This window comes from Psammomys obesus, unplaced genomic scaffold (genome assembly GCF_907164565.1).
Source record: "Psammomys obesus unplaced genomic scaffold, mPsaObe1.curated_primary_1811, whole genome shotgun sequence".
Taxonomy (NCBI): Eukaryota; Metazoa; Chordata; class Mammalia; order Rodentia; family Muridae; genus Psammomys; species Psammomys obesus.
In genome coordinates this window covers 14,043,449-14,060,212 of record NW_026596240.1, presented here as the reverse complement: position 1 = coordinate 14,060,212, position 16,764 = coordinate 14,043,449, and the positions used below count along the sequence as shown (strand labels likewise).

At 37.7% G+C, this 16,764-nt stretch overlaps 1 protein-coding gene across 3 annotated transcripts in view; it reads left to right on the top strand.

Moving 5' to 3' along the window:
* The window catches only part of Exoc6b (exocyst complex component 6B), a 442,378-nt gene that overhangs the window by 69,014 nt on the left and 356,600 nt on the right, over positions 1-16,764 (top strand). For all 3 annotated transcript variants that reach the window (XM_055596436.1, XM_055596434.1, XM_055596435.1), the window contains one exon: positions 5,692-5,896. In XM_055596436.1, the coding sequence (XP_055452411.1) occupies positions 5,692-5,896 (205 nt within the window). The remainder of the gene's footprint in view (positions 1-5,691; positions 5,897-16,764) is intronic.

Here is a 16,764-nt window from a genome sequence, read left to right as displayed (position 1 = left end):
GCATGGGTCCTCCTCCAGAAGAGTGAGCACTCCTAACTGCTGAGCCACCTCAGCCTTAACAATGTATAGGCTGGCAATAGGAATGTCAAAATCTTGTATGGGAATTTCTTTGGACTCTGCAAATAGAATTTTTTTGTGTGTTAAATATTTATTTGACTGTCATTGGTTAGTTGTTCATCTGTCTGTGATATCAAACACTTTAGAAATTTGAATAACCTTCTTTTTTCTGTTATGTTTGGAACAGAAGCTGGCTAGGGCAAAAGGGACAATGGGGGAGTAAGGTGTTGTTCTCTGTTGCCAGGGACCATTGGGTTTTGGACTAATTAGCCTTGAAAAATGTAGCTCTATCTGGCAGAGCAGATGTTCTCCGCGTGGGCTGCACATCCGCAGGCAGCCCGGCTACAGTCTTCTCACTCTGTAAACTGGCTCTAAGCTAGAACCAAACCCCAGAGCGTATTTACCTGTCTGTCTTTGTGGTTTGATTTCTGCTTTGTTTTGTTTTTGATTCACTCTAAAGATTCTCTTTAGAGGAACTACATTTTATGACATGTAGTTCTTGGTACGTAGCTGTACCAAGAACTGTGTCATTGCTATTCTTGTGCATACTAAATCATGTAAAATTGTAATGTTTTAGAGTTTAAAATTTTAATGAAAACAACTATTTCAGAGCTATATTTGTATTTTTATTTTTAAGTTTAAGAGGAACAAACCTCTCTTTTCTTCATTTGTTTGAATTAAGAGTTTGATTCTTGAAACCTATGAGAGAAGACATAAAAAGAAATCAACAGGTCTCTGGTTTTGGTGTTTGTGTTGGTGAGTGTGTTGGGGCAGGACTGAAGTGTCTGTTATGAAGAGACCATGTCCAAATTGGACCCGTGTATCTGTCTCATCTATTGAAAGATTGAGTTTTTCCTTTTCTAGACAGATAGCAGATATCAAAATTAGGGAATTTTAAAGCCTGAAGAAGAAAAGTATCATGAATATTTTGCTGTCTAAAGAAAAAATACTATATGATTCTCACTTTTGTGTTTGTTCTTAGTTATTTATTTAAACTCTTGAGTCTATGACTTGTATTTGCTGATAGATATATATACCGATATAGGAATAAATTGTATATGCGTACATAATTATACATTCTTTTTTGGAGACAAGGTCTGACCTGTAACATACTATGTAGTCTAGGCCTTGAACTCATGGTGAGCCTCCTGCTTCAGCCTCTCAAGTGCTGGGAATATAGGTGAGAGCCACCGTGTCCGGCTTATATATATGTATACTTTACAAAGGTTATGATTGTATTGTAAGGTATATTTATTTTTAAATTAGTACACCATCCAGGAAACATTGCTGCGTCAGTATCGTTCACGGAAAGGATCGATCAGGTTTCCACATCATCTCTCTGTTTCAAAAACCTATTTAGCACATTGTTCTGACATAGAGGATGGATGAATCAGACACAGAACTAAAGAGAACCAGTGCTCTTCTTGATCTTGGGCAAAAGCCTGGGAAGTGTTAGATAGAGCTGTTTTTTTTTTTTTTTCCCTCAAATGTCTTTTATTCAGTAATATTGTAAATACTTTGACCAGTTTATTGATATTTTAATACATGGTATATCATAGTTTGTTTAGCCAGCCAGTTCCCTCTTATTTAATACCTGTGTTACTTTGTTTTATTTTCTAATATATATTACTCTGTAATTCAAGAGGCTTTATGTTTTTGTCCATTAAAACTTCTTTTGAAGCCCTGAAAGCAGAAGGAATGCCTTGAGAAGGATAGAGAGGTGTTAAGGTGTACCTGGGCGTGAAGGACAAAGCAGTGGGGCATGTGATATGTGATATGTTGGAACTGAGAAGAGAGAGGGGCAGCAGGGCGGGCAGGAGGGGACGGCAGAAATGAAACCCTTAACTATAGTCTGACTTAAAAAATAGGGAATAAGAAACTTATAAAGATTTTTAAATGTGTATACAGGATCATAATAAAAAGCATTTATTTTTCTTTTTGTTTTTAAGACACAGTGTCACCATATAACTGGCCTGGAATTCTTTGTGTAGACCAGGCTGGCCTTGAACTTAGAGAGATCCTCCTGCCTCTACCTTTTGTCATCAAAGACACGTGTCACCAGATCCATCTTATATTTTTCTCCCCCCGCCCCACTCTTTCTTGGCAATATTTTATTATGTAGCCCAGGCTGGCCCCAAACATGATGATTTTCCTACCTCGGCCCTTTGAGTGCCATGATTATGGTGAGTGCTACCATGCCTAGTTTTTATGTAAAAAAAAAAAAAAAAAGTTATACATGTGCATTAACTTTTTGGAAACAGATTTTCATACAGTCTTGGCTTACTTTGAACTCTTAATCTTTCTGCCACTGCCTCCCAAATTCTGGGATATAGACCTGTGCCACTACACTCAGCTAGTTGTTTTTAGTCAATTTATGAATCTTAGTATGCCTTTAGAAGCTTTCCTATCTGCCATTTGAATAGTACCCTTTCTTTTATTATGTCTCTCTGAGTTGTCAGAAGTGCTTAATATCTTTAAATCATGTTAATAGACTCAGTTCATGGATCAGAGACCTTATTTTTAAGAATTGAAACTACTGAAGACAAACAGACATAAGGAAAACACCTCTAGATATAGTTGTTGGTAAGGACCTCCTGAACAAGATTTCAGAACTTGGGAAACAATTACAAGAATTCACAAACAAGACTACAAAACAATAAAAAGCTTCTGTATAGGAAAAAAAAAAAAAAAAAAAAGAAAAGACAGCCAGCAGAATAAGGTGACTGAGGTGACATCCACAGAATTTAACAGATTCTTTGTCAATTTTGTATCTGATAGTTGATTAATATCAAGATATGATAAAGATTTAAAAGAAATCAAACATGAAATCAATAAATAGGAAAATGAGCTGAATATACAGTTTTTCAAAAAGGAAAACCAATAGGCTAAAAATACGTGAAAAGAATACTCAGTCTTTAGCCACCAGGAAAATGCAAACTAAACCTTCAGTGAGCTTCTTGCTGGGTACAAATGTCCATCAGCAAGGACTCTTGTAAGTTGTCCTCTGACCTCCACATGTGCCTATCACTGGCTTTCCCCCCACATAAGCAAAAAAAAAAATGTTTTAAAACAACAAATACAAAACAGATAAAAGGAAATTCCATCTTTGTCTCATCCTAGTCAGAATAGCAGTTATCTTTCCCTTTCCCTACAGAAAAGACAGAACATGCTGATGATGTGGGAAAAATACTTTACATTTATAAAGTAAGGACACCCATGAAGATATAGCCACCGTGGAAAAACAGTTTAAAGATTTTTCAAAAAGCTAACAAGTCTCATTATCAAGCTAATAGAAGTGTCATATTATCGAGCTCTGTCTCTCCTGGGTATATCCCTGAAGGGTGCTAAACCAGCACACCAGAGAGGTACTTCCACAGCATGCTGCTAATCATGATATCCAAGGTATGCAGCCAACCTTGGTGCTTATCACCAGGTGAATGGATTAAAAAAATGTGGTTCATCTACCTAATTCCCCCATAAAGAGAAGTGGAATTAGGACATTTGCTGGAAAATGGAGCATGGAGAGACCATTATGTTAAGTAAGTTAGACTCAGACAAATACTGAATACTTTCTCTTATGCATAAGCTTTAAGTTTAAATATATGTATGAATAAAGTTTAATGGCATGAAAATGTTATGAATTCTCTTACTTTCCATACTGCATTAAAATGAAAGAATAAATCTAGGCTAGACATACATATTTTATATAATAATTAGTGTTATGTAATAAACACATATGAAATAGTAATAGGTGACTGAGGAAGGAGGAAGAGATAGAAACGTTGAGAAGGAGAAACAAATGGTGGAATACAAAGCAAGCATTGTTTTCTTTTATGTGCAGAATCTAGGTTTAACTGCACATATTAGCATTCTTTGTTATATGAATGCTGTGGAGGCCATTTGAGGGGAGGATAATGATTAATGAAAGAGGAGGAAAAAGGAAGGAGAAAGATACTGGGGGAATAAATTTGAGCAAGATGCAATGATATATATATGAAAAATTTTGTTATAAAGCCCGTTTTGTACACTAAGAAATCAATAAAGAAACTTAAAAATACTGATTTCACATCTGTAATCCCATCACTGGGAGAGGCAGAGGCAGATGGATCTCTGTGAGTTCAAGGCCAGCCTGGTCTACAAAGAAAGTCCAGGACAGCCAAGGATACACAGAGAAAGCCTGTCTCAAAAAAACAAAAACCAAAAAAATAAAACCAAACAAACAAAAAACCGGTTTCAGTTATTTGAAGTTACTCTACAGTTTATCGTCCATCTTTCACTTTTAAACTATTTGAGTCTTTCAATCTATAGTATGTTTCTTGTAGACAAAATATGGTTATGCTTTTTAGTTGGAGTTTATAGCCCTTTCATCTTTAATGTAGTTTTTGAAAATTAGATTTTCTTGTTTCATACTTTTTTCCAGTCTCTTTGTTTTCTGTTTCTCCTATTTTTTGTTTTAAATTTATTGTAGTGTACACTTTTATTTATTTTATTGATTTTGAAAAATGTTAAAAGCATTTTTAGACAATTTACCTTAAGTGTCTGGATGTTTTGCCTGTATGTATGTACAGACACCATGTACATACAGTGCCTGAGGTGTCCAGAAGATGGCGCTAGATCTCCTGGTACTGGAGTTATGGACAGCTGTGAATTTGCTATATGGTTGCTGGGAACTGAGCCCCAGTACTCTGCAAGTGCTCCCAGGGCTCTTTTCAACTTTTCCAACCCCTTTAAAAATATTCTTTTGATTTACTTTCTTGGAGTTTGCTATAGGAATAAAATATGCATCTCAGATAATTGCAGCTTCCTTTAATTGCCTGTACAAATTTGATACACATACCCTGCTAGTTTTAAGTACCTCATTTTCTTTTTTCCTCTTCCTGTCTGCTGTTGATATGTTTATGATATTTATACATTTTATGAACCCAAATGTATTCTGTTAAATTATTACTTTACAAATATTTTTTCAAAGAAATTAAAACATGTTAATCTTTTTATTTTAGCACATATATTTACTTCCTTTAACATTTTATATATTTTCCATCCTTTGCTCTTAATATGTCTTGTCTTAATGTCCGTGGAACTGCTGTTTTTCACAAGACTTGCTATGACTGACTAATGGTGAGGCCCAGGGGAACTGCAAGTGAAGTAATAATGGAAGTGCCCTGGGCTAGACTTGGTAGCAGCATTTCTATGGATCAGTTTTATTAATTTTCCTGAATTCCTAAAATGATTGTAATGGATTGATTTGGATACTTTTGTGTTGCACATGGGCACATGCACACAGCACACACAGACAAACACATGCACATGACTTTACACATTCTTCCCTTTGTTATCATTAGAATCTTCTTGGGCTGTTTCTTTTCATAGAATGCTCTTCTGACATTGAGGTAATTTAAAATTATATTTAATTTCATTTGGTATTCATATTTATTCATTGTTTGGATGTTTCTGATTTATTAGTCTTTAAAGCCTATTAATTTTTACTAGTTAAGAAGTTTTCACTGAAACACTGCACTGGGTTTGTCTAAGTGTTCAGTGAAAGCTAATTCAGGTTAGAATTTTTCTCGAGTAATGTCTTTGTCCCTCTAAGGAAGAAGAAGGTCAGCTCAGGTGGTTGGTTGTTTTTTGCAGGCACTATCCTGCTCTGAAGACTCTGGAGCATCTGGAACATACCTATCTGCCTCAAGTGAGCCACTATCGATTCTGCAAGGTGATGGTGGACAACATCCCCAAGCTTCGGGAGGAGATAAAGGATGTTTCTATGTCTGATCTCAAAGACTTTCTGGAGAGCATCCGCAAGCATTCAGACAAAATTGGAGAGACTGCCATGAAGCAAGTAGGTCCTTAGTTTGTGACAGTTTCACCAAACGGGTTTTCAAATATTCAGTTAGACACAGAGTTCTCCTTGCCAATTGTCTTAATTACTTCTTATCATTTTAGGAAAATCCTTCATAAATGAAAATCTTATTTTTTTTTAATACAGCATTCTATCTGCATGTGTGCCTACACGCCAGATATCACTATAGATGGTTATGAGCCACCGTGTGGCTACTGGGACTTGAACTCAGGACCTTTGGAAGAACAGCCAGTGTTCTTAACCATCTTAACAGAGTGATGAGCTATGTTGTTCACTCTGTGACTGATGGTGATAGTTTGTGTCAGAGATGAATTTAACTCGACTTTGTATAGTATTTGAAATCGGAAGTCTTTTTTTTTTTGGTGTACAATACATATATACATATATATTTGTTTGTTTATTACAGTTTATTCACTTTGTATCCTAGCTGTAACCCCCTCCCTCGTCCCCTCGCAATCCCGCCCTCCCTCCCTCTTTCTCTCCCCTGTGCCTCCCCTAGTCCACTGATGGGGAAGTCCTCCTCCCCTTCCTGTGCTGGGCTTGAAGGCACATGTTGCTACCCCCAGCCAGAAGCTGACTTTTCTAACGGCTGCTTTTTCCAGACCTCTGCTAGACAAATTTACTTGCCTTTGCTGAAAGAGAGTTATGTTATGAATATTGTCACTTCATTTAATTTGAGATTAGCTAGTCTCATTCTCTAATTATCTGAAGAAAGGAATACCCAGGGAAGGAAAGAGACTTGATCAGATGCAAGCAGCTTGTCAATTTTAGACCCTTTAATAGAGTTTAGATCACATTGGAATGGGTATGTTAGCCATGACACTCAGTCTTTGTAAGCTGTTGTTAGAAGGTTTATTTTTTTATTCTGCAAAGAAGTCTTTTCTGAGTTCAGTACTTTTAGCTAACTATACAAACTTTTCATATTAGAAATGGTCCTTAGTGCATGAGATACTGCTCTGTGCGTGTTTGCCTGTGTATGGTTGTTGTTCGCTTTGTGTTTTGAGACAGAGTCCTCACTTATATGGACATGTCTGGCCTGGTACTTGGTATGCAGACCAGTCTGGCCTTCCAAGTGCTTGGATTAAAGGTCTGTGCCACCATGATCAGCTCTGTGGTATTTTTTAAAAAATACTTTCTTTTTTTTTTTTTTTTTCTTCTTTTTCTTTTTTGAGACAGGGTGTAGTCCTGGCTATCCTGGAACTCACTCTGTAGCCAGGCTGGCCTTGAACTCAAGAGCTCTGCCTGCCTCTGCCTCCTCAGTGCTGAGACTAAAGGCATGCATTCCCATGCATGCCAATAATTGTTTGTTTTTTTAAAGGCATCTTCTTACATGTGTTATTATTCTCTGTTCTCACTTATGCCCTTCCCCCACTGTCATTTTCTGTGCTCCTGCCCTTGTTTAGGTTATTTTTGTTTTTCCCCCTGTTAGTTCTCCCTTCTGTTTTTTTTGTGATATTAATTTTTTTTACATTTTTATTAAAAATATTAGTTTCTTCAAAAGATAGTATTATAATTTTATTTTACATTCAGAGATATTGCTTATCATAATTAAAATATTTTGTTTTCGTAAGTATGAATAATTAGACGTGGCCATAGGACCTATATATTGCACAGTCAATTTTATGAAGGTGTTACCTTTTTAAAAAATTTATTTATTGTTTTATTAATTAGAGTTTATTCACTTTGTAAACGAGTTGTAGCCCCATCCCTAGTCCCCACCCAATCCCACCTTCCCTCCCGAATCTCCTCCCATGTCTTTCCCCAAGTCCGCTGATAGGGGAGGTCCTCCTCCCCTTCCCTCTGTTCCTAGTCTATCAGGTCTCATCAGGACTGGCTGCATCGTCTTCTTCTGTGGCCTGGTAAGGCTGCTCCCCCCTCAGGGGGAGGTGAACAAAGAGCAGGCCAATCAGTTCATGTCAGAGACAGTCCCTGTTCCCATTACTAGGGAACCTACTGAGCTGCGCAGGCTACATCTATGCAGGGGTTCTAGGTTATCTCCATGAATGGTCCTTAGATGGAGTATCAGTCTCAGAAAGGATCCCTGGGCCCAGAATTTTTTTCCTCTCCTTGTAGAGCTCCTGTCCCCTCCTTCTGTTTTTTTTTTTTTAATTACATGTATTCCATTATTCTATTTTCTAACTCATTTAAGAACTCTTTCTCTCATGATTCCCATTCTAGTTTCATCGCTCTCTCTTACACAAACAGAGACACACACATACACATGTGCATGCACGCATACAGGTGCATATAGAATTTAAAATTTAAATTGTGCATTAAAGAAAAGGTGGTATTTGCCTTTTTAGATCTGGTTTATTTCATTTAGTGTCATGATTCTACTTTATTCATTGCTTTATAAAGTTCCATTGTGTATATTTATCAGTTTTCTTTATCCATCTATTTGTTGGTGTTAGGCTGGTTCCATTTTTTGGCTGTTCTGAGTAGAATAGCAGTAAAGATTGACATGCAGATGTCTCTAGCATGTTGATAGAGAATCCTTTGGTTGTATATCTAGAAGTATATGCTTGGGTCATATTTTTTGGGCATATATTTGCCTTATTGATCCTTTGCTTGTTTTTTTCAACTTTGTTTTCCATTTTTGGGTTTTTGTTTGTCTTTTTTTATCTTCCTGTTTTTGTGAGTTGGAGGAGGGGAAAGTGTGATAAGATTATATTCAATTTTTTTTTCAATAAAAATGTAAAAGAAAAGGGAGCTAGTAGCTATAAAAGAGAAGGGACCTAGGGATTTTTTTTAAAGTAACTTTAGGAAATTGATGTTATTAGGATATGTTAATTATACATAATAGTGGGTTTCATTATGACATTTCCATACGTGCATAGAGTGTATCTTGATTGTATTCGGTTCCCTGTACATTTTCTTTATGCCTTCCATTCTCATTAGTCTCCTTCCTTTCCCCAGCTAGTCCCCCTTCTACTATTCATTAGACTTGTTTACAGGATCATGAACACCTCACCAGTGGTTATACCACGGAAGAGAATATCTTTCCCTCCCCTGGCAGCCATTAGCCGCCTACAGATCCTTGGGGAGGGCTGTCCAGCCCTTTAGTAAATGTTTTCAGTATTGACCTTGGGGAAGAATTAATGGTCACCATGAGTCTTTCAGCCTTCGATTTTGTTGGTTAAGTCTTGACTATAACCAAATGAACCTTTGATTTAGTGTGAACATTTAGAATGAACATTTTTAGATTTAGTTTTGGCACAGTACTCCTCACTGTGCCAGTTTACAGAGGTCATGTCATGACCATCATGCAAAATATACTGTTTTCTGGATTCTAAGCAGAACATCCATAGAGCTTTGGAGCCACATCACTTTGGAGCCAAAGAAGTTGGTTAAATGTTTTTAGGTTTTCTTTCTATTCATGTAGATTTTGGCATTTATGAATTTGGCATATAGTTTGAAAAAGGTAAGACAGAATTTTAAAAGTAAATAAATCTTCATCTCAGTTAAAGGGCCTCACAACTGAAATTAACCTGGCTGAGAATGTTTACCTCACAAAGTACATGATTTTGGTACTTATGTAAGTACATGTTTCTTTTAAAAAGTTTAAATTATTTATGTATAGTGTGCATATTAGAGAGGGGGAGATGATTTTTAAATTTATAGACAGTCAAGCCACTTGAGGGTTCTGAGTGTGATTAGCAATTACAACAGCGTGGGGGCTGGAGAGATGTCTGACTAAAGCGCCTGCCAAGCAAGTGTGAGGACCTGAGTTTAGATTCTTAGCACCCATGTAAAAGCAGGGCATTACCAGGGGGTGTAAGCCGCAGGGTCCTGGGAGCTTACTACCCACGTAAACTAGTGAAGTAGTGAGCTCCAGGTTCGGTGGAAACCGTGTCCTAAAAATGTAAGGTGGAAAGTACCTGAAGAAGGCATCAACTTTTGTTTCCACAGGCAGATTTTATGCGTGTGTGTATCCACAGACACACACGCACACATGTGTGCCCTCACACAAAGCTCAAGCAATGCTTAATGGGTCTGTTTGAAAAGAGAGAAAACAGTACTTGTACTACTGTAGAAACCAAAATGGCCACTGCCTTCCACACTAGTGGGAAGTCAACATGATTGGAAGGGAAGTAAGAAGGTGGAGAGCCTTTATCTTTTGAAAGGTTTTATGGTAATGATGTTTAAGCTATATTATGTGGTGTGGCTCATTCCAAGGAAAAATTAGATATTTAAGTCACAGAGGTCTGCTTGTAGAATCCTGGGTGAAAAGGAGGATCTGGGCAGGCGGTTTACAGATGGGGAGCCTGTCACTAGAGTGGAATGTCGCTGAAGGTTGAACTTCTTACTGGCAGTGTCTGGACGATGTGTGTTTCTCTTCTGTCCTTCCGGCATATAGTGCAGCATCTTGTGCTAAGGAGTTGAAGGCACGCTTGTTTTCTTACATATATATTCTTATTTTGGGGGAAGGGATGGGAACAAACTGAGGCTCATTTAAGGAAAGGATTTTCATGGATTTTATATATTTTATAAATGTTATGTTTATAATATAATATGTATGTAATTGTATTATAAACTTATAAATCTTATAATTTTCATGGATATAAAAGTTTTATTATTTTTCTACATAAGTGATTAATTTGTTTTTAACCTATAAATGTATTCAACTTCTACATCTCAAGATGCAATATATCTTAACCCTTAGGTGAAGCTCTGCAGTTAGCTATAGTTTGATAGTGCCTCTTTGCCTTTACATAGCAGAGATTTAAAAAGAACCCTAGTATTTGGTCTTTTTTAAGCCTGCAGTTCTTTTTGCTTTCTAAATTTATTTTTATTCTTTAAAAAATATGTGTACAGGTATGTACACATGAGTATAGGTGTCTAGACATATCAGAGCTGGAGTTATAGTAGTTGTGTGTTTCCTGACATGGGTGCTAGGAACTAAACTCAGGTCAGTGTAAGTGCACCAGTAACTCTTAACTGTAGAGCAGTCTCTCCAGCCTCAAAGATTTACAGTTCTTTTTTTTTAATTAATTTTTTTATTGATTACAGTTTATTCACTTTGTATACCAACTATTTCTCCTTCCCTCACCCCCCCCCCAATTCCCACCCTCTCTTGCCATTCTCCTCCCATGTCCCTCCCCAAGTCCATTGATAGGGGAGGTCCTCCTCCCCTTCCTTCTGACCCTAGCCTATCAGGTCTTATCAGGACTGGCTGCACTGTCCTTCTCTGTGGCCTGGCAAGGCTGCTCCACAGTTCTTAATGACACATTAAGTACATTCACATTTTGTGTAACTATTACCACCACCTTCTCCATAACCTTCTAACTTTCCCATATCGAAAATCTGTAACTAATGGATTTATGCCCAACCCTGATTAAATAAATGAAATCTTTGATTCATGTTTAGGAAGTAATTTTGATCTCTTTGCAGAGAAGAAAAAGAAGCAAAGAAAAAGTAGAATTCATATATGTTAAACCTTCTGGGTTTTAGCACCAGATGTATGTCAGGGGGCACAGTAAAGAAACTGCCATTATGACTGCTTCATTATTAGGGGAAGGTTTTTATTGTGAATAAGAGAGAGAAATATCCAGAGGCATCTGGAAGAATCCAGAGCAGAGAGTAAGATAATGAGACTGGACATGGCCAGAGCTGTCTTGGAGAGAGATGCGAGAACAGGGCAGAGCACAGTGTAGATAGTGAGAAGTAGCAAGAAGTAGAGAATAGAACACAGTGAGAGGGTGTGTATCCATATCTCAGTCCGTAGCTAGCTATCTGTTTGTCTATCTACGTATCTTCAGCTATCAATCAAGGTTGTATCTGTCAGTTATCTGTCTATGCAGAGAGGGCTAGACAAATCATGTAGATTATAAGGAGGAGAGTGGCTTGGGGAAGGGAAGGGCCAGGATGCTAGAATGAAGTTTGAAATATATAAGGTACTTATGGTAGTGTGGGGGCACGGAGGCCAGCATGAGCTTTTTGATATGTTGTTTGGTGGCATAGGTAGCCACCCATATGTCCCTTCTGCCAGAGGTAAGAGAAATGATTCCTTTTGTCAGATGGGAACTGGTTTCACAAGTTCCTGAGGAGTGCTGGCTTTTATCTAATTGTCAGAAATTCCTTTATAGTCCAGCATGAGCTTATTTCTGGATATATGGAGTTCATGAAACCTAACAATGAGACAGTCTTTTAATAAGTAGATTGCTTCTAGTTTTAAAGTTGGCGTTTCTGTTTAAGTTCCTTAAAATAGTAAAAGGGGTATATTTTACTCTTTTAAGTTTTTCTAGTCTGGTTGAAGCAGCTGTCTCTATATGTCTCTTTGGTTTTTGTGTGTAACAAAATATAGAAAGCTACATTTTCAGGGGCAGGAGAGATGTTTCTGTGCTTAGCAATACTTGCTGCTCATGCAGAGGCCTGACTGGGGTTCAGCGCTCAGCACTCAGCACTCACATGTTGGCTCATGACTATAACTTTAGTTCCAGGGAATCTGATCCCCTCCCCTGACATCTGTGAGCACATGGTATGAATGTGGGGTACATACATATATGTAGGCAAAACACTTATACACATAAGATGAAAAGAAATAAAATATTTTTTAAAAGCTACATGTTTAGCTTCTTTCTTTTTGTTTCTTTTTTCTTTCATTCTCTCTTTCTTTTTTTTTTTTTTTTTTTTGATATAGGATCTCACTCAAAGAGATCGCACTGCCTCTGCCTCCCCAGTTATGGAATTAAAGGTGTATGCCATCATTCCTGGCTTTAGCTTAGATTTTGGGTAAAGGCTTTAAAGGTTGCCAGTTAGGGCCTGGCTAGAATGATGGTGATCTTAGCTTAGTTTTGAGAGCTATATTGTCCTTTAGTCTGACAGTTTTACTTTGGAGCTGCATAATCTATGGACAAGGAGTTTCTCTTTTTTATTACTACTTCTTTTACTTAGGGTGAAATATGTTGCTAACTTAAACTTTCCCTTTCTTTTAAATTGTCCTTCAAGCAAATATCAGGAAACAATACAGCTTTCTTCCCAAAGTAGTGAGTTGATCTCTTTGCAGTTGTTAAAGGTTCAGATCTACCAGCTGTTTCATGAAGAAGGTGATTACCTGATTGTTTGACTGTTGCCCTCTTTGACTTTCTTAGTAAATCTGCAAGTAGTCTCCTCTTTGAACATTGCAGAAGGGAACAATCTAAAACAGTGCTCATAACATTTCAGGGACGTAAGCCTTCCAGGAAGCTATAAAGTCATGAACTCTCTCTTTAGAAAAACTGTCATGGACACATGCATTTTTTTTTAGTTGACATTTGGGAGTTTCTTAGTCTGTGAAATATTTTCAATTACACTGTGGATATATAAAGGATATATAAAGGATCAAGATCTACTATTAGTACTAGAATCAGCAACATAGTCTGAGATGCTCCTTTGTTAAGTTTCTTCATGATTTGTGAAAAGGACATTGTAGAAAAGGTTGACTAATGTTATGACTGTCTGAGTTCAATTTCACACCATTAGTGTGTCTTGAACACATTGACAAATAACTTCAAGATGTTTGTAAACTGTTGAGTTGCCTAGTTCAGATATCAGGTAGATAGGTGTCTGAGTATAAGTTGAGCACACTGCATTTTTTTCTTTTGTTTCTTTTCTTTGTGTGTATGTGTTTGTGGGTAGTGGTGAAGTTGGATAAAGTTATATTTATAAATTTTGCCTTAGCTATGACTTCTCATATGTCTGTCTGTCTCAATATGAAATTTCACTGTAAGTTAGACTGGCTTTGAACTCATTATTCTCCTGACTGTGATCTAAGCTTACAAATGTGTGTCAGCAAACCTGGCTTTCCTGAACTTTTGTTACTTAATTCTTTTCTGTCCTTATCCCTGTTACACAGTAGCACAGAGGGAATGGAGGACAAAGAAACAACAAAAGATTGAAACTGTTGGAGCTAGTTTAGAAGAAAACTCTGGTGGTTTGAATGAGAATGGGTCCTGTAGGCTCATATGTCTGAATGCTTGCTCTGAAGTTGGTGGAACTATTTTGGAAGGATTAGGAAGTGTGGGCTTGTTGTAGAAGTTGTGTCACTAGGAGTGGGTTTTGGGTTTCAAAATATTCATTATGTTCCCAACATGCTGTCTGCTTCCTACTTGTGGATCAAGATATGAATTTACAGCTACTGCTTTAGCTGTCTGTTACCATGCCTTCACTCTGCCATCGTAGCCCCTTTTAGAGATTGTCTTGGTCATGATATCTTTATCACAGCAATAGAAAAATAACTAAGACTTAAGACTTCAATCTACTTAAATTCTAATATTATTCAGTGTGACCTAAAAGGACATTTTACTTTGACTAGTTTACTTTTCCTTAAGAAGAAACTGTCCCTTTTTCTTTCCTCTTAATCATTGTCATAGAAAAACTGAGGGCAGCTTTGTAGAGCTGTTGGCTTTGTACGCACTTCCTTCTCATTATGTGTGCCCTCCATTCTTTATTGCTGTCATTCCAGTCCTGAAGTAAGCCAGTTCATTCCCCCAGTTGGCCTTGTTGCTTCCAGCTATGTCTGGCCTTATGTCTTTGTTCTGTCAGTTCATCCCTCTTAATTCTTCCCTTATTTTTCAACATGTTGGTGATTTTTTTCCCCACTTCATAATAAGTAAAAGAAACCAGCAAATGTCTTACTGTCTAAGGTTTTGTATTAATGATATTTCTCTAGTGTGTGTGTCTTGAGAAGCCTGTGTCACACATGAGAGACATGGAAAATATGAATATCAGTATATTTCATCCATGTTATTAAAGTGTAGGTTTTTTTCTCTATTTAACATGAAAAAGAAAAGTTGTATGTACCAGTGAATTGTTGTTGCATAAAGATTGGGCACACCTGGTCCTTTTTTTGAGAACTTGAGTAGCGAATGCCATGGCGTATGGTCTTGGTATGTATGATTAGTGCCTACCCTGACATGTGAGTCAGCAGGATGCACTTCCTGCTGCTCTGAACTAAGCCTTAGAGTGCTCTTTAATGCAGGAGTTTAGGCAAGCCTTCACAGACAGATCATAAGTAGCACATGAGGCAAAGCTCATTTGATTCACTGGTCAGGAGAGTGATTTTAGTTGAGGGAGAGGTAAGATAGGTGCACATTTCAGAGTTCAAAGTAGACAGTTTAGGGCAGTGTGTGTTTGTTTCTCTCTATACATTTGTGTGTGCACACATACACATATACTTCAAGTTTTATGGAAGGGGCTGGGGAGATTCTGGGCTTCTTTTTTTACTAAGTTTCCTTTTTCCTCTTCAAAATTACCAGTGGCAAATTTCTAGCTTTTGTGTTTCATGAAAAACTTAGCCTACTCTTATGCACTTAATGCGCTCATCCTGCTCTTAAGTCTATACTTTTCTTGTGATCTGTAACTAAAGAGAATGCTTCTTCCATGCAGACAGGAGGATTAACAGATGGTCAATATGAACCCCAGAACATCCAGCCTTCTTTCTTGTTTGACCCCATAACCTCTCCTCTGTTTGGCAGTGTGCTTGTGTTGACAGTTCTTTTGGTTCAGCCAAAGGTGAAAGATAATTGCTTATGGAATAGCAACTGGGATGGTATGTGTTTCTCCAGCAAGCATCTAGCCCCACCCTCAGGCAAAATGTTGGATCTGGTACATATTTCAAAGCATGTGTTAAACTTTCTGTGATACTGATTAAAATGGAGGCTCCAGGGTGAATTGGCAGCCCTGCAGCTGCCAGATGACATACAGAGAAAAGGCCCAGGACAAGTGGAGCCTTTCCATCTTAGGACCAGGCAGAGCCTTTGGGAGGAAGGTGATCGGCAAGTGTCCTGCTGTAGCCCAAGGCACTTTTGATTCTTTGGTAGCTCCTTTGTTGTGGTGGTGCTTTTCTTTTCACTTTCCGTGTCTTCAGACAACCACAACAAGAAAACCTACCTGCAAGTCATAATTTGCAATTATTATTTCCTTTAGTTTGCTATTGTTGAGAGTCTACATCAATAGACTTTGAGATTCTGAGGTTCAACTTGCAGGTGGTGGAGCCAAGATCTATGAAGGTTATTCTAGAAGGATACAAGCTCTTTATAAAACCAGAGAAATTTTTATCTAGAGCTATGGGTTCAGGGCCAGAACCTATGTGTTTTTAAAAAGAAGCATGCATTTATGACATAGGCATAGCTCAGCCGTTCCTAAAAGGCATCCTGGAAACTGGAGGGGTTTAGGTTACTTTTACTGAGAAATATCTGTTCTCATGGCAGGTTAAGATAAACAGTTCTTTAGAGGGATTATGATTTTTGTTTTTGTTTTTGTTTTTTTCCTAGAAAAACAGAAAGATCAGGAAAGGATGAGTAGGGATGAGTGGTATCAAAAACCCCAAACGAGGGGCTGGAGAGATGGCTCAGTTGTTAAGACAACACACTGGCAGAGAGACCTGAGTTCAGTTCCAAGCACCCACAGTGGGCAATTCACAGGTGCCTGTGACTTCATCTCTAGGGAGACCTGATACCTGCCTCTAAGTGCACTGTACACACACATACACACGCGCACACGGTATAAAAACAAAACAAAACAAAACAAACCCTGAGATCAAAACAAAACCATATAGCTCATGCAGCTTGAGCAGACATTGTAAGATGTTGTTATTGGTTGGGTCATATTTGAGGTGGGGGTGTGACTTCAGCAATTTCACTGGCAAAGAAAAGCATCATTGGATACACACTGGATTCTGGTTGCAAAAAAAAAAAAAAGATTTTATTGTTCAGAACTTACTTTTACAAAAATCTCTTTTCTAAGTCTTAAGTATAAGAATCGAATCTACCCCAGTTTCCAGGGGACATTTTGGTGCCTGTGTATTTCCTGTATCTTTTTGCATTTCAGATTGCTTCTCTTCTACCTCTTTTCTTTCTCCCTCTATT